Here is a 23,308-nt window from a genome sequence, read left to right on the forward strand (position 1 = left end):
TCAGGGACAATAGGTCTAAAGAAACTGGGTGCTAAATGCATACTCATGCGTCTGGTCTTGTTTCTAGTAGCTTCTCTGGTTCTATTATCAATCTGCATGACAAAAGTGATAAATTCATTAAGCTTTTTGAGTAAGTCTTTGGCGGCAATCTCATCTAGCATAGTTTCAGATAATCCCTTTTTAAATGCAGAGATTAACCCACTATTAGTTCAGTCTACCTCGTAAGCTAGGGTACGAAATTCTATGGCATATTCTGAGATAGACCGGTTCCCTTGTCTGATATGCATCAGGGCAGTAGAGGCATCATCCTCTCTGCCTAAAGGTCCAAACGTAAGTTTGAATTCCGTAAGGAACTCCTGGTTATTGTGTGCCACACTCCTATTACTCTCCCATAATGGATTGGCCCAAGCTAAAGCTTTACCTTTTAACTGATTCATTAGGTAACCAATTTTAGCTCTGTCTGTGGGAAAAGATCCCTGTGAGGCCTCAAAATGATACACAATTTGGTTAATAAATCCCCAGCATTCTTGAATATTACCATTAAAATGCAGGGGAGGAGATAGGGAGATAGTAGGTGCCTTGTGTACTATAGGTGGAGGTACATAAGTTGGAGGTGAGGCCGCAGGTTACAGGTGCGCTGTTCGGGTAAGAAGCGTACTGAAGGCCTGGGCAAATTTGATCCATGCGGCGATCATTATCCTCCAGTTTCCTTTCGCAAGCAGCTATGTGCGTACATAATTCTACAGGATCTATGGCCTTGTCGTAATGTCAGGATTACAGTATGATCCAGCACGTAGAATTGTGTAACACAGAGGACTGATAGGTAACGTATACTGGACCTTAGAATGGCCGGACTAACGTACCAAAGAATAGTCAGGAATAGCTGAGGTCAAGGGATTCAGAAAGAGACAATAATAAGGAAAAACCAGGGCTCAGGGATGCCAGAAAACAGGGAAGTCAAAAACAATGCCATAATATGCCTCCAGTGGTCTGGAAGACAGTCACTAGAGGCTGGCTTAACCCCAAATGTAAACATGGTAGTTTTTCTGAAACTGCTATGTTTGCATCTGAAGAGTTAAAACCTGAGAGACCTGGCACCCAGACCACTTCATTGAGCTGGAGTGGTCTGGGTGACTATAGTGTCCCTTTAATAACCCTGACGCGCGTTTTGCCGATTAGCTCATCAGAGGGTAACCGGGCAGTTGAATTTTTCCGGTTCAAAAAATAGGTGCTGTAATTTCATTGGTGCAGAGACATTTGAATGTTTCAATAGTGTCCCGGTTTAACAGGTGACATAATTATCACTGGGAACAAAGGTAATAGTAAATTTGTGGAATGGATTTCAAGGTAAATTGTAGTAGGATCTTAAGGGAGATTTTCGTAACAGGATAGATCCGTCAGATGATCCATACACATGGATATGTACATATTTCGGTTGAGTAAGACAGTGTTACCTCCTTTATCTGATGGTTTTATGATCACGTTCTTGTTTTTACATAGTTCAGTAAGGGCTCTTTGTTCATCAAGGGACAAATTATGATTTCGTATTGACAGAATTTGTAATTGTTCAATTTTATTTGAAGTCATTTGGACGAAGAGATCCACGTTCGTCACAGGTTTTAAATTCTTACAGAGATTGATACCTAAATAGGAGATATATGTAGGATTTTGACTGGAGGGATACATATATCTCCTATTTAGGTATCACTCTATGTAAGAACCTGTCAAGAATGCTTGCATATAATTAAGCTAAGGTCTGGCCCGCTTTTAGGGACGACATTGAGAGATGGTGTAGTCTGGAAATTTCTTGGTTGGGCAGAATAAATTCTGTTAAAATTACTCCATCCTAAAATGTTATACTTTCTTAGAGCCATCCCTCTCACCATACTTCTCTTTTTAAGAAGGTCCACTCTGCCCTTCTGGAATTTGTCTGGAATAAAACAAAAACAGCAGAATTCAATTGGCTATCTTACAAAAACTTAGGTTTAACGGATATGGGTTTGACAAATTTACGTTAACATTATTTAGCAACTAATGCAGCTAATGCTCTTAAATTTAATTTGGAGCGTGGTTGCCTGTTGTGCTTCGAGAAGGAGGCTACTCAGATCTCTCCTTATAATTAACTGAAGTGTCACCCCCCCTCGGCCTCAGATGGCGAACATGTTCCCTACCATGAAGACCACTGTTAAGGCTTGGGATGCTGTATTTAGAAAAATTAAACCTTCTAATTTTTGGTTCAGGGCCGCTCCTCTGTCGGTGTTGTGTTGCTCATTTCCTGATCTGGATGTGGAATATTGGCTCTCCTTCTGTCAAACATATGATTTATTTTTGTCTAATAAATGTTTATCTTTTGACCAGTTACAGACCAAATTTGGTTTGGATGCCTCTGATGCCCTGATGCACAGACAGATGGTAGGAAAAAATTAGTGATCACTATAAGGTGTCTGATCAGGATTTTGATGCTCGTATAATTGATTTGTCTCCATTAGAAATAACGAGTTCAAATCCTGGCCAGAGACGAACCATCTCGATTTACAACGCTTATTGTGCCAGGACACTTAGTCCAAAATTAAACTACATGACAAAATGGGATAGTGAACTGAATGAAACTTTCACAGTTGAGTAAAGGCTTGAGAGTCTGTTAGCTTTATGAGAAGTCACACAGTCCACTGCCCTATTAGAATCACACTATAAACTCATATACAGGTGGTAATAAACACCATCCATACTTTTCATTTTCAAACTATTAAATAGTAACATGCTGGAGGGAGTGTGGACAGGTGGACACACTTCACCATACCTTTTGGTCATGCCCAAAACTCACACAATATTGGAAAGATATATATATATATATATATATATATATATATATATATATATATATATATATAAACACACTAATTGGAATCATTACTACTTTAATTCCAACTTTGTCACCCACAATGTGTCTCCTGAAGAAACTCACGTATGGTTTGTCCAAAACTACAGAAATTGTATTGTGCCATATACTCATATCAGCAACTTCAGTCATTACTATTGGATACTATTCCTCCCATGACTGAGGTGATAAATAACATACTAGAGATCAAGAGGTGTGAATTGGCCTTCAGAGCACCCTCATACACTCTAGAAACCCTAAGGCATGAATGAGGACGTCAGAAAAAAATATTCACTTTGCTACCTGCTTCAATTGACTAGACACTAAAACAGATAATTATCCATTATTATTATTTTAATTTTTTAGTTTTTTTTGTTTTTATAATAAAACAAAACAAATCTAGACAAAGTAGATATGAGATATTTCTATTTGTTTGATATATTTCATAATTGACACAATGACTGTAATACAAACAATATAATTTACATATGCAATGAATATTGGAAACATTTATTCTTTATATTCCCCAGTTAGGTTTTGTTTGTTTTTAAAGTCAATCAATCTAATTCATACAATGTTATTGAATAATTTTTAATACAAATAAAAAAAAGTTTGAAAAGATAAAAAAGTGATAAAAAATAGTGATTTGATGCCAGTAGCCAGTGTCTAGCTATTATCACATTTAACTATTTGAAGAGTTGTTCCCAGATTTTTATTGTGTCACGGACATTGAATATTGTTTGAATAATATTAGCCCACTGTGCCCCAAATATACTAAATGAAGAAACATCTAGAATAATATATATATTGTTCAGTTTCCAGAGCTGAATGGGTTTAAAATTATTTGGTCACGCAATAGACCATTTTTATGTAGCTGTTTAGGTGTATACATAAATCTTCATATGACAGAGCCATATTAATAAAGATATATTTCTTGTATTATGTTTTAAAAAGGTTTGTTTCTTCAGCATAGTTTTGGATATGGAATTATTTATCTGATATTTTACACCCTTGGAACAATGATAATAACAAAATACAATCTTTTTTTTAAAATTCATTTTCAAAATGGAAAAACTACTCAATTAACAATGAAGGGCTGCATCATGCAATCAAGGTTAAAAGTGCAGAACATTCCATGCTGACGGTCAATGTAGTCTTTATGAACCAAAATAAGGACCTAAAAGATTGCCATGACTATTTAAAGGGTTAAATAACATATTGATTGTTCTTGATCTAATATACTAACATTTAATACAAATGTGTATGTTGTTTATTTAGGTGCTGGTCAAATATTGGAAGAATTGGTGGTGAACAGAGTGTCAGCCTGAATAAAGGTGGCTGTTTAATCATCGGAGCAGTCCAGCATGAAATGATGCATGCGCTGGGATTTTACCATGAACAGAGTAGGAGTGACAGGGATAATTATGTAGATATCATATGGCAAAACATTAATCCAGGTAAGCAATTCACAAAGCAAAATACAAGAGAAGAAGACAAGTTCAAATGGGCTGTAAGAGCATGTCAGGAGCCCTATTTAGCTTCCATCTTCACACTCTGTGCACGATGGACTATCTTTGCTCTAACCAGTAGGTTCTAGACTTTTAATATATACCAAAAAAGATACAATGCTCTGCTTTAATAACCTGCACAGTGCAATGTCATGCAATGTGCATATCACTTGTTTATTTTAAGTGTCACAATGTACAAATGTTAAAACTTATAAAGGACCATTCCACACCACAAAAGCACTTCAGCTTGCCTAGTTCAACCCCAGTTTATAAAAGTGCAGATTTCTATGAGAAATCAGCACTTTTACAAGTTAACTAGAGAGCACACCCCTGGCTGTAATCTACTTCATTGTGCCTGCCTCCTCCCACAAAGACCTTAGCCCAGACTTCACAATGGGGGAAAAAAGGGGAGGGCTTGCTAAGACTACAATTCATATTATCTGCAGCCTTTGCAAGCTCTTTTAATATATTCCCACACTGAGTATTTGCATTAAAAATAATGTGATGTGTTAGAATTAATCATTTATCTTGGTTTACATATAGTACTGCACTTCAGAATATGTAGGTGCTGTATATGTGATTGTAATAATTGCGTTTGTGTCTGTGTGTTTGTGTAAGGAGGCTGTATGCAGTAGTGCAAAGGTAGTGATGCTGTTAATAATGTGTGTCTAGGGAGGCTGCATGTGGTTTTGCATGAGTGGGGATGCGGCTTTTGGGATTGATGCATATACTATGTGTGTCTTTGTGGGTTTGCATGTGGGGATGGGGCTGTTGGCAGTGTAGTATGTGAGTGGAGATTGCTGGTTGTGTTGCAGAGTGTGTGTGGATAGGGGCTACTGCATGTGTGTGGGATAAAGGCTGTAGTAGGCAGGAAACTGGGACTTGTATAGATAATATAGGTTATACTGTGTAGGGGGATATAGGAGCTGCAGTGTGTGCGTGGAGGATAGTGGCTGCAGTGTGTGCTTGTGGGGGGATAGTGGCTGCTGTGTGTGCATTTGTGGAATGGGGCTGTAGTGTGTGCAGGGGGATTAGTGGCTGTAGTGTGTGCAGAAAGGCATCGGAGCTGAAGGGGTTGATGTGTGTGTGTGTGTGTAGGGAGGGATAGAGGCTGTAGTGCATGTTGTAGCAGAGCGCCTGTTTAACATAGACTTTCTCCGCTGGTATTCTAAGAGTTGTTCAGGATCAAGTAAATTATCACAGGAAGAACAACATAAGTAGTAAATAAAATAACCCATGAATATCCCATCACCTTTCCTAATAACTGGACGACACACAGTATCAGGAGCAGAACTGATGTTTAATGACACATACTCTGCTTTTATGCAATTCTCCCATGCAAGGGAGACACCCACAGAAATTAGGCATTCTCCAGTCACTAACTGGTTACATCCCACACATCCCCTCTCCTTCGCCTGATAGATTACACAATTGACTGTACATTTGAAACATACATTTTTACCTGTTTTCTAGATGTATCCAAAGACTATGACTTACACCCATAAATTACATAACCCCTGATAGCCCTGATCTGGGTGAGCAACATACTCAAAAATCACCCAGATCGGTTTTGGAATTTCTTGGAGGTCTTTGTTTTACCGACCGCACATGAGGTAGTAGCGGAAAAGAGTTCCATGGGTTTTGGCCTTGCGGTCGGTCTCCGTTCGTGCGTTGAAAATCCCGAAATAAGTCATTACAATGGGCTCTGCCTGGGTTTCGTCTGATTCCCCTTGTTCGTGTACATCTTTTCACCGAACGCCAACCCATTCGTAAGTTCTCACACGAACGGGTGGAAGTATGGAGGTCTCTGCGGTGTTCGCGTGGTCGAGTGTCCAATTTGAGATCCAGACACTCGACGACCAAACACCGCTGGTGGGTTCGTATGGCAAGATGGCCGCCGCCGCCACGTGTTCGTATGCTGAACAGCACCCCCCAGCAATACATAGTGTGTTCGTGTGGTTATCAATCAGGAAAGTGTGAATAGCGATGGGGAGGTCAATTAGAGCCACGTTCCTCTCTGGGGTGGCCTGGTTGTTCGATAGTTTGTTTGTTTGTCGAACGGAGGCATTTAACATATTTGCAATTGGGTTTCTACCGAACAACCAGACGAATGCTTCAGCAGCCAACTTGTTACTTCTTTTCTCAAAAGTAACTTACTGTTGGAAATTGAACAAAATGCAGCCATCAAAGTTATGGACAGACAAAATTAAGGACAGTGGTTAGTAGCCAAAGGCAATCCGCTACATGTGCATAGAGGTATAGAGGCTGTTGTGGGTGCACAAGGGTCATAGGGACTGTAGTGTGTGAGGTGGGTGCAGGAAGCCATTTGTAGCGGTACTTACCCTCTCCAGGGGCCGGCCGGGGTCCTCCCTTCTCGCCGCGCGCGGTCCTGCTCCTGCACGAGCCGCGCGCGGCTCAGCCAACGATGGGATCAGTCGGGCGGGCAGTGACCGCGAGAAGCGGTCACATGTCCCGCCCGACACTAAGAGCGCGCCGCGCGTCTCGGGCGCGCTCTTAAAGGGACAGTGGGAGACTAAATTAGAATCAGTCTCCCATTGGCCCCTGTCAGGCCACATTCCCCATTCACCCACGTTTTGGGGGCGTGGATATGACAGGAGCCAATCAAAGTGAACCTTAGGGTTTTTATACTCACCTGTTTCCCCTTGCTCCTTGCCCTATCGTGGTTTCTGTCCAGTTCCCTTTAGTGCTTGTATCGTTCAGTTGGTTTTTTGGTGCTTGACCTTGGCTTTGTTCCTGACTCCGCTCTCTCCTTATCCTTGCTTGCTTATCCGCTGTTTTGTCCTCTGTGTACCAGTCCTCGGCTTGTTCTACGTTTCGCTGTCTCTCAGTTCCCTTGACCTCGGCTTGTTCTGACTCTGTCTTTCTCTCGTCCTAGTCCGGCCATTCTAAGGTCCGGTAAGACGAACACTGTTTCTTGTCTCTTGACTGTGAACTATTCCTGCGTGTTGGGGTATATTACCGTGACATTACGATAGGGCCATGGACCCCGCAGGTTTAGGTCAACAGATGGTTACTCATGAGGCTAGATTCGCAGAACAGGATCACCGTATGGATCAAATGGCTCAAGCCATCCAGACACTGTTATCCAGATCTGTTCCGGTACCTGTACCTACGCCTCCTGTAAACCCTATACCGGACACTGCTAATATGTCTAATGCCTCTGCACATCTAACCCCGCCACCTAGGTATGGAGGGGACGCTAAGACATGTAGGGGATTCCTTAATCAAGTAGAATTCCACTTCGAAATGTACCCACGTTCATTTCCCACAGACAGATCTAAGGTGGGTTTTCTTATGCACCAGCTTACGGATAAGGCGCTAGAATGGGCAAATCCGATTTGGGAGGCTAATGGGCCTATGGTACACGACTTTAATAGCTTCCTCACAGCGTTCCGTAGAACATTTGACACGACTAAAAGGTCAAAAAATGCCGCCAGGGCATTAATGAGAATAAAGCAAGGATCTAAATCTGTAGCCGATTATGCTATTCAGTTCCGGACCCTTGCCTCACAGGTAGATTGGACTAATAATGGCCTTACTACTGCCTTTATGGAAGGTCTGTCTGATACTATCTTAGATGAGGTAGCAGCTAAGGACCTCCCTGTACCGCTGGAGGACCTGGTTGACTATCTTATCGATATAGATAACAGGATCCGTGACAGGTTATATACCAGGTCCAGAAATAGACATTTTGTTCCCCTTAACTCCCCTAGAGCTGAGACTCCCGAGGGATCTAAAGGTTCTGAGGAGGAACCTATGCAGTTAGGGGTTGCTAAACTTACCGACGCTGAAAAGCTTTATAGGAGAAAGGAGGGACTTTGTCTTTATTGTGGTAGGAGGGGTCATATGAGACAAGAATGTCCCGTGCGTCCGGGAAACTTTCGCACCTAAGGCCGTATAGAGGACTGGCCTTGGGTGTGACATCACAGTCCTCAGATTTGCCTCTTAATAAGCTACTTCTTCCTGTTTCCCTGCACCTTGATAGTAACTGCATAGCAGGGAATATACTAGCACTGGTTGATTCCGGAGCGGCCGAAAACTTTATTGATTCCAGTTTTGTCAAGGAGAATAACATACCCACCAGAGAGAAGGAGACACCCTTGGCCGTTGAGGCCATAGATGGTAGACCATTATGCTCTCCTATTATCACACATGAGACTGTTCCCCTACATATGTCTACAGGGGTGTTACACTCTGAGACCATTCGGTTTCAGATCATTACTTCTCCTTCCTCTCACCTCGTGTTAGGGTATCCTTGGTTACGTACTCATAATCCCACTATTGATTGGGAGTCAGGACAAATAGTTTCTTGGAGTGATTCTTGCCAAGAGTCTTGTGTTGTTAAAGTCACCCCTTTGAATTCTACTCATATTCCCCCCGTGCCTACGGTCATACCCTCTCAGTACCTGTCTCTTAAATCTGTTTTTGATAAAAGGGAGGCTGAAAGATTGCCACCTCACAGGCCTTACGATTGTGCAATTAATTTATTACCTGGTACGATGCCTCCCAAAGGGAGAATATATCCTTTATCTCCTCAGGAGAATCTGGTGATGGAGGAATATATCAAGGAATCTCTAGAGAAGGGATTTATAAGAAGATCCTCTTCCCCGGCAGGGGCTGGGTTCTTCTTTGTGTCTAAGAAAGATGGCGAATTAAGGCCTTGTATTGACTATAGGGGCCTTAACAAAATCACCGTCAAAAATGCGTACCCCATACCTTTGATCACAGAACTTTTTGATAGGCTTAAACAGGCCACAGTTTTTACTAAATTGGACCTTAGGGGTGCTTACAACCTCATACGTATCAAAAAGGATCACGAGTGGAAGACTGCTTTCAATACCAGGAGTGGCCACTACGAGTATACAGTGATGCCCTTTGGTCTTTGTAACGCCCCAGCAGTTTTTCAAGAATTTATTAATGATGTCCTACGTCAATTTATACATACATTCGTTATAGTATACTTGGACGACATATTAATTTATTCTAATGATTTACAGACTCATCACATGCATGTTAAATTAGTGTTGAGAACTCTTCTGGTTAACGGTCTCTATTGCAAACTCGAAAAATGTTCATTTGATCAATCTGAAGTCCAATTCTTGGGTTATATAATCTCTGCCAAGGGTTTTCGTATGGATCCCAAGAAACTGTCTGCCATTATGGAGTGGCCTCTGCCCCAGGGTTTGAAAGCCATTCAGCGTTTTCTGGGGTTCTCTAATTATTATAGGCGTTTTATTAAAGGGTTTTCTGCCATTGTAGCGCCTATAACCAGAATGACCAAGAAGGACGGTAATACTCATGTCTGGAAACCAGAAGCACTCGAGGCCTTTGAATTCTTGAAAGCTACATTTGCCTCTGCTCCTGTTTTACAGCATCCTGTCCCTTCACTGCCCTTTATTCTTGAGGTTGATGCTTCTGAGATAGGGGTAGGTGCTATCTTGTCTCAAAGAGATTCACCTGAAAAGCCGTTACACCCTTGTGGCTTCTTTTCCAGACAGATGTCCAAAGCAGAGAGGAATTATGATGTAGGCAATCGTGAACTCCTTGCTATCATTTTGGCGCTCAAGGAATGGAGACATCTGCTAGAGGGTACCAGGGATCCTATCCTCATTTTAACGGATCACAAAAACCTCTCATACCTTAGTGAAGCAAAAAGATTGTCTTCTAGGCAGGCCAGGTGGTCTCTGTTTTTGTCTCGTTTTAATTACATAATCACTTACAGACCGGGTGATCGTAATACTAAAGCTGACGCTCTGTCCAGACAATTCGAGACTACTGACAAACTCGAGGTCGATGTTACCCCTGTCATTCCGCCTGACAGAATAATAGCGACTACTGTTCTTTCTATTTCGTCTTCTCTCTTACAGACTATTCAGGCCAAACAAAACTTGGCTCCTGAGGAGAGGCCTGCTGATAAGCTATTCGTTGATTTACCAGAGAGACGAGACATCTTGTCATTGTATCATGACACTAGAACTGCTGGACACCCTGGTATTTCTAAGACAGTCTCAGCAGTTTCTAGATATTTCTGGTGGGCGTCCTTGCGCAAGGACGTCACCGATTACGTTAATGCCTGTAGCACTTGTGCCAGTATGAAGTCCTCCCACAGAGTTCCCTGTGGGTTGTTGCATCCGTTGCCCATACCCGAGAGGCCATGGTCCAATATATCCATGGATTTTATTGTTGAATTACCTCCCTCTAATGGTAAAACTGTCATCCTGATGATTGTGGATCGTTTTTCTAAGATGGCTCATTTTGTGTCTCTTGTCAAATTGCCATCATCCAAGGAACTTGCCTCTATCTTTGCCGAGCAGGTGTTTCGGTTGCATGGTATTCCCACTTCGATCGTGTCCGATAGGGGTAGCCAGTTTATTTCCAGATTCTGGAGAGCGTTTTGTGCAGAGATGGGTATCTCCCTCTCGTTTTCTTCAGCCTACCACCCCCAGTCTAATGGAGCTGCTGAACGTGCCAACCAATCTCTGGAGCAGTATCTTCGCTGTTTCGTGTCCCACCATCAGAACAATTGGGCTGACCTGCTTCCTTGGGCTGAGTTTGCTCGTAATAATGCTGCTCATGAATCCTCCGGTAACAGCCCTTTTTACGTTGTGTATGGCCGGCATCCCGTGGTTCTTCCAGCTGCATTCTCCTTACAGGGCATGCCAGCTCTGGACGAACATTTGGCTAGTCTACGTAATACTTGGGAGCAGGTTCAGTGTTCTTTGGTGGCCTCAGCTGCTCGCCAGAAGGTTCACGCTGACAAGCATCGCAGGGCGGCTCCATCCTATGCGGTGGGAGACCGGGTTTGGCTTTCTACTCGCAATATTCGTCTTCGTGTGCCTTCTATGAAGTTGGCCCCTCGTTTTATTGGTCCTTTTCGTATCTTGCATGTGGTTAATCCTGTCTCGTATGCATTGGATCTTCCAAAAAATCTACGCATTCCTAACGTGTTTCATACCTCCTTGTTAAAACCCCTCCTGTGCAACCGTTTTACTCGGCATGTCCCTCCTCCTCCTCCGGTTTCGGTGGAGGGCCATGAGGAGTTTGAAGTGGCGGCTGTAATTGACTCTCGCTTGCTTCGGGGTCGCCTCCAATATCTGGTACATTGGAAGGGCTATGGGCCTGAGGAACGCAGTTGGATTTCCGCTGACGCTGTTCACGCTCCTCGCCTTGTGCGTTCTTTCCACGCTCGTTTTCCTGCCAGGCCTGCTCCTCCCCGCCCGGTGGGCGTGTCTTCAGGGGGGGGTACTGTAGCGGTACTTACCCTCTCCAGGGGCCGGCCGGGGTCCTCCCTTCTCGCCGCGCGCGGTCCTGCTCCTGCACGAGCCGCGCGCGGCTCAGCCAACGATGGGATCAGTCGGGCGGGCAGTGACCGCGAGAAGCGGTCACATGTCCCGCCCGACACTAAGAGCGCGCCGCGCGTCTCGGGCGCGCTCTTAAAGGGACAGTGGGAGACTAAATTAGAATCAGTCTCCCATTGGCCCCTGTCAGGCCACATTCCCCATTCACCCACGTTTTGGGGGCGTGGATATGACAGGAGCCAATCAAAGTGAACCTTAGGGTTTTTATACTCACCTGTTTCCCCTTGCTCCTTGCCCTATCGTGGTTTCTGTCCAGTTCCCTTTAGTGCTTGTATCGTTCAGTTGGTTTTTTGGTGCTTGACCTTGGCTTTGTTCCTGACTCCGCTCTCTCCTTATCCTTGCTTGCTTATCCGCTGTTTTGTCCTCTGTGTACCAGTCCTCGGCTTGTTCTACGTTTCGCTGTCTCTCAGTTCCCTTGACCTCGGCTTGTTCTGACTCTGTCTTTCTCTCGTCCTAGTCCGGCCATTCTAAGGTCCGGTAAGACGAACACTGTTTCTTGTCTCTTGACTGTGAACTATTCCTGCGTGTTGGGGTATATTACCGTGACACCATTGCGGCTGTAGTGGGCACAGAGAGAAATAGGGGCTGTGGTGTTTGCAGAAAGGGAATTCGAGCTGGAGTAGATGAGTTGGGTAAACGGAGGGATAGGGGCTGTAGTGGGCACAGGGAAGGATAGGGGCTGGATGAATTAAACATTTACAGGCATGCATACATACCTGCCCAGTGCTCTCTGCCGGGTTGCTCCTCTCTTCACAGACCTCACAGGTTGTGAGCCCTTAGCAGAGAAGAGAGAAGAGGCAAGAAGTGAAGTCACTTGCCATCCCCTACAAAGCTCCACACAGAAAAACATGGAGGAGACAAGAAAAAAACTGCAGGACTGCTGCCAGGTCTCACTCAGAGTGGTGGGTTCCTTACTCTTTAATAGGCTGCAGGGACAATCGCTTTAATATGTGAGGAATTATGACCAGACCATGACTGTTTAGCTGAGCCCCTGACTGACTCGGGCCCTTCTTCCATGACTGATTTGACCAAGTCACCCCTGGATGAAGTGTTCCTTTAAAGAGACAGTGTGCAAAACGCTCTTAAAATGCCAGTGTTCCACACAAGACTCATGTATGCTTAAAATATTATTTCAATACACAAAATGATTTTCGCTGGAAAAAGAACATATGTATAAAGTGCAAAATAAACGTAAATTCACTTCAAAATCCCCTAAATGCACATGTATCACTTATGTTCTCTACTTGCTCCGTCACATTCAGTGCAGCAGTATGAAAAGAGAAAAATACTGGGTGCGGAAGGGAGAGGGGGCACTTTTATTTATAACCAGCATCACGTGGAAGAGGCTATGGAACATGTGAGTTGTTTCTTTCAGGGGATTTTACATTTATTTTATTTGCAATATGTACATATGTTATTTTTTGCAATGAGAACCATTTTGTGGATTGAAAGAATATTTGATGTGTGAGTGTGTTTGAAGAACTGGCATATTAGAGAATTTTTTTGCACATTGTCACTTTAAAAGTTTTAACATTTCACATTGTTATACGTTGTATTTATAAGTTGTGTGCACATTGTATGTAATGACACTGTGCAGGTTTTTAAAGTGCTCAGTACTGTAATTTTTGGTTTATATTAGATAATTTGTACTTGGTGTGTCAGGTGTCTGCTGTACAATTAAACTGTAAATTAGTGGTCCAAAGTTAGTGTTCAGAATTCCGAATCAACTGAAATGGCTCACCTATTGCACTGTTTGGTTAATTTGTGATTTGGGGATTACAGTCGTGCTCAAATGTTTGCATACTCTTGGAGAATTGGCAATATATATACAATTTTTAAAGAAAACATGAGTGAGCAAAAATATGGGATTCATATTCAACTGTAGGTTATAACAGAATGGCACAATCGTACAACAAAACATAGCAACACAGAAAAAAATGAATTGACCTCTGTTCAAAAGTCTGCATAAGTCTGCCCTTAGTTCTTAATATTGTGTATTGCCCCTTTATCATAAATGACAGCGTGCAGTCTTTTGTAATAGTTGTCTATGAGCTCCCTAATTCCTGCCAGTGGTATATTTTTGTAGCTGCCTATTTGTCTCTGCAAAACGCCTCCAGGACATGCAAGGCTTTTGTCTTCTTGCAATGAACTGCAAGTTTGAGATCTGCGCAGAGTGAATTGGTGATATTGTGGTCAGGAGACTGATGGCCATTCCAGAACCTTCACCTTTCTCTGCTGTAACAACTGGAGCTTTAATTTGGCCGTGTGCTTAGGGTCCAAGAGCGTCCTATGCACGCTTTTGTGCAGAAGAATGCAAATTGTCTGCCAGTATCTTCTGATAACATGCTGCACTCATCTTGCCCTAAATTTTTACAAGATCCCCCGTGCCATTAGAGCTCACACACCCCCAAAACATTAGTCAGCCACCACCGTGCTTCACAGTGGGGATAGTATTTCACTGTAGCATTTTTTGACCCTTCTCCAAAAATAGCGCTTATGGTTGTGACCATAAAGCTCTATTATGGTCACTCCAAATTACAGCGTGCCAGAAGCTGTGAGGCATGTCAAGACGTACGGCTAATGTTTCAATAGTGTTAGACAAAAAAATGAAGAACACAACTGCAGAATTAATAGGTAGTACTATACCTTTAAGAAAAATTAAAATAACTTTCAGTATGATTTCTTGAGAGGTTTTATTTTTTCTTAATGAATCAAGTTGAAGATAATTTCATACTTCCAGTTTTAAAATGAAGGAAAAAAGAAAAACTTTATGCAATTATCGATTTGCATTAAAAAGAAATAATAATAATAATGTCTTCACTTATACGAATTAGGATTTAGAATGATTTATAATTAGAGTTAATGAGTGGCACTTGGGAATTGATTATCCTTATGTGCAAGTTGTAGCAATTCGTTAGACTTGATAATTGGCACATAGAAATTGATTGTCCTTATATGCAAGTTGTAACAATACATAGAATTTGATTATCCTTATATGCAGGTTGCAGCAATATATAAACTTGATAAGTGGCACATAGTAATTGATTATCCTTATATGCAGGTTGCAGCAATATTTAGATTAGATAGAAGTGATACTTGAGGTTTCTCTTGAACTTCCTGTAACTGAATTTGAAGGAATCAGCAAGATGTAGAATGATCCTGGTTTGGTTGAAGTTCATTAATACAGTAGTCATTTCTGGTGTAAGCAGATACAGAAGAAAACAAGATGAATGAGGGCTGGTAGAAGTGAAAGAAGTAGCTCAGTGTGGAGTCCGAGGTCGGATCAAAATAACTCAGCAATTTGAGTTTGGCGCGGCTTCCCTATAAGGCAGGTGAGTGAAGCGTTATCGGCATGGGAGGAGCTTACTTCTGAACGCGGAAGAAACTTTGGGGGAGCAGAGTCATGGTAATTATATGACATTGGCAATATTGTAACCGGCTTTTTTGTGGCATTGGCACAGTAGTGGGTTCTTTTTGGCAACTTGACCATGCAGCTCATTTCCGTTCAAATATCGTCGTATTGTGCTCCTTGAAACAACCACACCATCGTTTTCCAGATCAGCCTATATTTCTCTTGAGGTTACCCATTTGTTTTTCTTTGTATCCTGAACAATTATTCTGGCAGTTTTGGCTGAAATCTTTCTTGGTCTACATGGCTTTGGCTTGGTATCAAGAAATCCCCACATTTTCCACTTCTTAAAAAGTGATTGAACAGTACTGACTGGCATTTTCTTTGGATATCTTTATATGTCCTTTTCCATTGTTATAAAGTTCCATTACCTTGTTACGCAGGTCTTTTGACAGTTCTTTTCTGCTCCCCATGGCTCAGTATCTAGACTGCTCAGTGCATCCGCGTGAGAGTTAACAATGCATTGACAATTTAACGCATTGACACAAACACCAATTGCAATTTAAAAAGCCACTTATTATGACATATATATATATATTAAGATATAGACTTAAGATATTTCATTTTTTGTATTTTTATTTTTTAAAGGAAAAGGGAGACTGCTTGACAGCCCAGGCAGTCCCCTTGCAGGAAGATGCATGGACTCCTATCCTATTGCGGCCATGTGACCGCTCTTTAAGAGCAATCACATGACCTGTGGAGGCCTAATTTGCTGGGGAGGGACTATCTGAGCTGTCAGGCAGTCCCCCCAGACCGGGAGCAATGCCGATCACCTGCTGGGCAATGGTGGGGATCAGGTAAGTGCATAGGACAGCATGGTTGATCTATGCCACTCGTGGCTTTTAGGCTCGGCTCCTTAAGGATGCCATAGAACTCCCGCCGTCATTAAGGAGTTAAAATGCAGTCAAGAAACAAATCAAATGATAGCCACTTACTAATAAGTCTAGCGGCAAGATTGACCTATACTTTTTCCCCTAGAGTGTCTACTCTTGCGGGCTTGGATGGATGTGCGTCAGTACGTACATGGAGACAGGACTAAAATCAACTACTAGAAACAAGCCCTTTCTTTAAAAAAAATAAATAAATAATACCAGGAAGTAAACAATACCCTAAACCACATACCAATTATTTGCAGAAAGACACTTAGAACTCCTGATTGCCTAATTAATTCACAAAAGGTTGACCTAACGAGGCTGAAGTAACAGGAAATATGATAAATGCATGATACATTTGAGTTTGAACGTACAAGTTGTAGGAGCTATAGTGTATATAAGAGACCCCGTGAACAGTTCTGATTAAATAGAAACAAACCACAATCAGGAAAAAGACAAAAACAGACATTACACAAATCAATTGCTGTAACCAAGGTCACAGGGTGGCGATATTAGCTCAGCAACCTGCTAATACAAGAAAGGCAGAAATCCAGCTGAAAGCCCATACCCTTAATGTTAAGTAAAAGCATCATAATAAAATTAAATTAGAGTGCCCAATGCGGCACTAAATAGCATGACTCATGTGAACAGCATTGTATGTACGTTAGGTAGTGGCATGTAGATCGTCAAACTGCCGAACAACTTGTTCGGTTAAACAAAAGCCGAAACGTGGCAAGTTTTAAAAAGGAAATGAACCATGCATGCGGTGAACCCAGTGTGTTGTCCGTGGGGGGTCTCAACCTACAACAACGTGGTGCCGGTGAGTCTATGGGTTCCCGAGCCCCGGTCATACTTGGTGTGGGGAATGGTAGAGATGGTGTGCTGAGTGGCCCCTGTCTGTATCAACTTACAGTTTAGGTCGATGTGACACGAAGCCTGTGGATGATGGACCATGTGAACGGACAGGCATCCAGTAGATGAACTCTCAGCATGGTGGACATGGAACTAAGCAGCAGCAGGACATCCTTGAAGCGGTGCCGATCAGGACCTCCGGAAGTGAAAACCCACAACGACGTTGGAACGCGAGTGCAGGTAAGGGAAAGAGTTCTGGAGTTATAGTCAAACAGAACTGTCAAATACTGTGGTTACATTGCACTTTGAAAAATTCAAATTTGTTTGGTGCTAAAAAGTACATTTGGGGTGTGCACTTAATATCTGAGAGTCAAATACTGCGGTTGCATTGCACTTTGAAAAATTCAAATTTTTTTGGTGCTAATTAGTACATTTGCGGCCTGCGGTGCATTTCTTGCAGTCCAATAAAACTGCTAAATACTACTGTTCCATTGTTGGTTGACAAATTCAAATTTTTTGAGACAGTGAAGTAACTGTATTAATTATGCCTGTCACACTGTTGTGTGACTTCTAGAATTTTTTTCTCTTTAGGACACCGGCACTGCCTTACTGTCAGTGAACTAAATTATTTACTATTGGCGGTTACATTGTTGCCTGACATAAACCATCTGTTAGTTTGGTGAGTGAACGCAAAGAATGAGGAGAGCGTCAAATAATGGACGTGGCTCTGGTCGTGGTGCTGCTGGTGTTGGTGGAACTCTTGTTGCAGGGAGAGGACATGGTCGATCTGTGCCAGCTACACGCACAAGTGAAACTCCTTTCTCAGGTGCGAGTAGGTGACAGAACCTTCAGCGTTATTTGGTAGGCCCGAATGCCGCTCTACGAATGATGAGGCCAGAATAAGTACAGGCAATAGTAGATTGGATAGCTGACAGTGCCTCCAGTTCTTTCACATTGTCTCCCACTTCTACGGTCCCCTACTGAAAGCTGGAGTTGGCACCTGCAGTCCATGGTCATCTGTCTTTCACCTCAGTCCCTTGCAAATCAGCCAAGCAGTCTGAGCCACAAGTCATGCAGCAGTCTCTTATACTATTTGATGACTCTGCTGGCGGGGTTTCTGTGGGCCATCCACCTAGCCCTGCCCCAGAAGTGGAAGAGATTAAGTGCACTGAAGCACAACCACTTATGTGTGAGGACCACCGCAGCACGTCTCTGATGATGACGAAACACAGGTGCCAACTACTGTGGATTTCTGCAGTGTGCAGACCGGCAAGGAGGGCATGGTTGAGGAGTGGGTGGAAGATGATGTGAAGGATGATGAAGTCCTAGACCCCACATGGAATCAAGGTCATGTGAGTGACGTGTGTAGTTTGGAGAAAGAGGTAGTGGTCGCACAGAGGCACCAGCACAGCATAAGAGGGAGCTGAATGCAAAAGCGGAGTGGCTGTCCCCTAGACAGTACGCCTGCTACTGCCCACCGCACCCAGGGACCAAGCACACCAAAGCCAGCTCCAAGGAGTTCCCTGGCATGGCAGTTCTTCAGACAATGTGCTGACAAGACACAAGTGGTTTGCACGCTGTGCTATCAGAGCCTGAAGTGAGGCATAAATGTTATAAACCTGAGCACAACCTGCATGACCAGGCATCTACATGCAAAGCGCTTGGTTGCTTCATCTAAGTGTTGCGTCTAAGTGTGTGTGTGGTTGGAGATATTCTGGAGAGTTTTACAGAAGCTTCAACTGTCTAAGAGTTGTGCTAAGAGTTTTCTTTTTTTACTGTTACAGGTAAGATTCATCTGTAGGAAAAGGTTACTGATTGCACAAGGTTTGATTTCCTGTTGGTAATTATAAGGCATTTGATTTGATTAGGTAGCTACTTGCTATTGATTGCTGTTTAAATTAGCTATTGTTTGCTAATAAGCAGAGGCCTACACAGGTGTTAAACATTCCTAGTGGGAGGCGATTTTAGGAGTATATAAGGGCTGTTGTCATTAGCTTGGCTAATAGAGCTTGGTTGCTTCATCTAAGTGTTGCTTCTAAGTGTGTGTGTGGTTGGAGATATTCTGGAGAGTGTTGCTTCTAAGTGTGTGTGTGTGGTTGGAGATATTCTGGAGATAAGCTGGAGGTAATCTGAGGTATTCAGGAGGATAAATAAAAAAAGGTAAGATTTGTTTGATTTAAATTATTCACCTCATTGGAATGGCAGACTTAGTTCAGTGTAATAGTTGCTTTGCATTTGTTTCACGTTCCACTTTTTGGAGGTTTGGTTGTTGTCTAATCTGTAGACAGTTCTCTATCTTGCAGCAGGAGATTGTATTTTTGAAGTCTGAGATTTGTAAATTATCTGGTAAACAAACTCAGGCTGGAACTGCTGCAAAGCCACTGCCGCAGAGACATACTAGGAATGGCAGATGGATTCCTGTAGGATCTGGTAGACTTGGAGTTGTGGATAAAAAGCATATTACACAGTCTGTTGCTCTACATAATTCATTTTCTGCACTTTCAGAGTGTAGTGGTGTCCTGGAGAGAGGGACTGAGGCTAGTGGTGTTGTGCAGAGAGGCACTGAGGCTAGTGGTGTGGTGCAGAGAGGCACTGAGGCTAGTGGTGTGGTGCAGAGAGGCACTGAGGCTAGTGGTGTTGTGCAGAGAGGCGCTGAGGCTAGTGGTGTTGTGCAGAGAGGAGCTGAGGCTAGTGGTGTTGTGCAGAGAGGCGCTGAGGCTAGTGGTGTTGTGCAGAGAGGCGCTGAGGCTAGTGGTGTTGTGCAGAGAGGCGCTGAGGCTAGTGGTGTTGTGCAGAGAGGCGCTGAGGCTAGTGGTGTTGTGCAGAGAGGTGCTGAGGCTAGTGGTGTTGTGCAGAGAGGCGCTGAGGCTAGTGGTGTTGTGCAGAGAGGCGCTGAGGCTAGTGGTGTTGTGCAGAGAGGCGCTGAGGCTAGTGGTGTTGTGCAGAGAGGCGCTGAGGCTAGTGGTGTTGTGCAGAGAGGCGCTGAGGCTAGTGGTGTTGTGCAGAGAGGCGCTGAGGCTAGTGGTGTTGTGCAGAGAGGCACTGAGGCTAGTGGTGTTGTGAAGAGAGGCCTTAAGGCTAGTGATGTTGTGGAGAGAGGCACTGAGGCTAGTGGTGTTGTGGAGAGAGGCACTGAGGCTAGTGGTGTTGTGCAGAGAGGCACTGAGGCTAGTGGTGTTGTGCAGAGAGGCTTGAAGACTATGGTGAGGCCTAATTGAAAGAAGTTGTTGTTGGGGGATTCCATCATAAGAGGTGTGGAGATGGACAATGGTGGTCTTGTGAGGTGTCTTCCCGGAGCCACTGCTCACAGAGACAGGAGACGTATCTGTAATATTGTTAAGCAAGCAAAGCAGGAAGGGGAATTGGATGTACTTGTCCATTTAGGGACAAATGACTTGACTTGCAATGAGGTTTCAGAGGTTAAGGAAGTTTTTAGTGTTTTTGCCAATGATATACGGCAGGTTGCTTCCACACTGTCATTCTCTGAAGTTCTGCCTGTGCATAACACTCAGAACGACAGGCGGATGCGTATTAGGGACTTTAACTTGTGGCTTGGTGAATGGTGTCGGGAGCAAGGATTTGGCTTTATTGCTCATGGTAGCTCTGTTTGGAATGGAAATAAACTGTACAAAAAAGATGGTTTGCATCTTTCAAAAGGGAACAAATGTTCTCAGTGAGCAGTTCAGAGGTTTTGCTAGGATGTTTTTAAACTAGGAGGGGGGGGGGGGCAAAAGGGTGATAAAACATCAATCCAATTGTCCCCCAAAACAAGGACAGAAGGTGCCTGTAGCAAGTGTGTTAAAAATGATAAGCTTAGAGTCATGTCTACAAATGCTCGCAGTTTAGGGAATATGATCCATGAACTTGTGGCAATAATGGCAACTGATAGTGTAGATTTAGTCGCTGTTACTGAGACATGGTATAATGAGAAAAATGACTGGGACATAGCAATACCAGGGTACTCTTTATATAGAAAAGACAGGGAAGGCAAGAAAGGGGGAGGGGTGGCCCTGTATGTGAAGGATAGCATAAAATCTAGCCTAATAAAGGTTAGTGAGGCGAACATAGAGTCCGTTTGGGTTACGTTAGAATTTGGTAATCACACAGTAACTCGTGTAGGTGTGATTTATAGGCCCCCAGGACAAATTGAAGAGTTAGATAATCTACTAGTTGAAGAAATAGCTAAAATGACAATGAAGGGGGAAGTTATCATCATGGGTGACTCTTCCTGATGTGAATTGGAAAACAAAAATAGCTACTTGTGCCAGGAGCACACATATTCTAAACTCCCTACTGGGATTGTCTCTAAAACAAGTCGTTGAGGAGCCAACTCGTAAAGAGGCCATACTAGATTTAGTGTTAACAAATGGAGATTTGTTATCAGATATTACTGTAGGTGAAAGTTTAGGATCCAGTGATCATCAGTCAGTGTGGTTTAATATAAGAACAGTGACTGAGTCACACCACACAAAAACAAAAGTTTTAGACTTTAGAAAAACAGACTTTTCTAAAATTAGAATATGTGTAAAGGAGTCATTATCAGACTGGAGCAATTTAAATGGAGTCCAAAAGAAATGGGATTATTTGAAAGTTGCACTACTGAAGGCAACAGAAAATTGCATTAGGCTTGTCAGTAAAAGCAAAAAATTCAAGAAACCACTGTGGTACTCCGCAGATGTGGCCAAAATAGTAAAAAACAAAAAGTTAGCATTTAGTAATTATAAAAAAAACCAGAGTGAAGAAGACAGAATGACCTATAAGATTAGGCAGAAAGAGGTTAAGCAAGTTATAAGAGCTTCCAAATCACACACAGAAGAGAAAATAGCACAGTCAGTAAAAAAGGGGGACAAAACTTTTTTTAGATACATAAATGAGAAAAGAAAAGTAAAACAAGGATTAGTTAGATTAAAAACAAAAGAAGGAAGGTATGTAGATGAGGATAAAGGTCTAGCTGACTGCCTCAATGAATATTTTTGTTCGGTATTTACAGATGAAAATGAAGGAAAGGGACCTCAGTTAAGAAAAAGGATAAATTAGTCATTTATTACACATGAGTTTACAGAGGAAGAGGTTCTATTTCAACTGTCAAAAGTAAAGACAAATAAGGCAATGGGGCCTGATGGAATACACCCAAAGCTATTAAAAGAGCTTAGTGGTGTACTAGCAAAACCATTAACAGATTTATTTAAACAATCATTGATAACAGGAGTAGTCCCAGAAGATTGGAAGTTAGTGAATGTTGTGCCCATTCACAAGAAAGGAAATAGGGAGGAGTCGGGCAACTATAGGCCAGTAAGCCTTACTTCAGTAGTGGGGAAAGTGATGGAAACCATGTTAACTGGGTTTACTTCAGGGAGATCATGCCAAACTAATCTTATTGATTTTTTTGATTGGGTAACTAAAATTATAGATCAGGGGGGTGCAGTAGACATTGCTTACCTAGATTTCAGTAAGGCTTTTGACACTGTTGCACATAGAAGGCTTATCAATAAACTACAATCTTTGAGTTTGGATTCCAATATTGTTGAATGGGTAAGGCAGTGGCTGAGTGACAGGCAACAGAGGGTTGTAGTCAATGGAGTATATTCGAAGCTTGGGCTTGTCACCAGTGGGGTACCTCAGGGATCTGTACTTGGACCCATTCTCTTTAATATTTTTATTAGTGATATTGCAGAAGGTCTTGATGGTAAGGTGTGTCTTTTTGCGGATGATACTAAGATATGTAACAGGGTTGATGTTCCAGGAGGGATAAGCCAAATGGAAAATGATTTAGGTAAACTAGAAAAATGGTCAGAGTTGTGGCAACTGACATTTAATGTGGATAAGTGCAAGATAATGCATCTTGGACGTAAAAACCCAAGGGCAGAGTACAGAATATTTGATAGAGTCCTAACCTCAACATCTGAGGAAAGGGATTTAGGGGTGATTATTTCTGATGACTTAAAGGTAGGCAGACAATGTAATAGAGCAGCAGGAAATGCTAGCAGAATGCTTGGTTGTATAGGGAGAGGTATTAGCAGTAGAAAGAGGGAAGTGTTCATGCCATTGTACAGAACACTGGTGAGACCTCACTTGGAGTACTGTACACAATACTGGAGACCATATCTTCAGAAGGATATTGATACCTTAGAGAGAGTTCAAAGAAGGGCTACTAAACTGGTTCATGGATTACAGGATAAAACTTACCAGGAAAGGTTAACGGATCTTAACATGTATAGCTTGGAGGAAAGACGAGACAGGGGGGATATGATAGAAATATTTAAATACATAAAGGGAATCAACACAGTAAAGGAGGAGACTATATTTAAAAGAAGAAAAACTACCACAACAAGAGGACATAGTCTTAAATTAGAGGGACAAAGGTTTAAAAATAATATCAGGAAGTATTACTTTACTGAGAGGGTAGTGGA

General features: G+C 42.6%; 1 protein-coding gene across 1 annotated transcript in view; it reads left to right on the plus strand.

Annotated features, from left to right (window-relative positions):
* Nucleotides 1–23,308, plus strand: part of LOC134586498 (hatching enzyme 1.2-like) — a 505,730-nt gene that overhangs the window by 192,354 nt on the left and 290,068 nt on the right. Inside the window, exon 6 of the mRNA XM_063442042.1 lies at nt 4,157–4,335. Within this exon, the coding sequence (XP_063298112.1) occupies nt 4,157–4,335 (179 nt within the window). The remainder of the gene's footprint in view (nt 1–4,156; nt 4,336–23,308) is intronic.

This window comes from Pelobates fuscus, chromosome 2, assembly GCF_036172605.1.
Source record: "Pelobates fuscus isolate aPelFus1 chromosome 2, aPelFus1.pri, whole genome shotgun sequence".
Classification (NCBI taxonomy): Eukaryota; Metazoa; Chordata; class Amphibia; order Anura; family Pelobatidae; genus Pelobates; species Pelobates fuscus.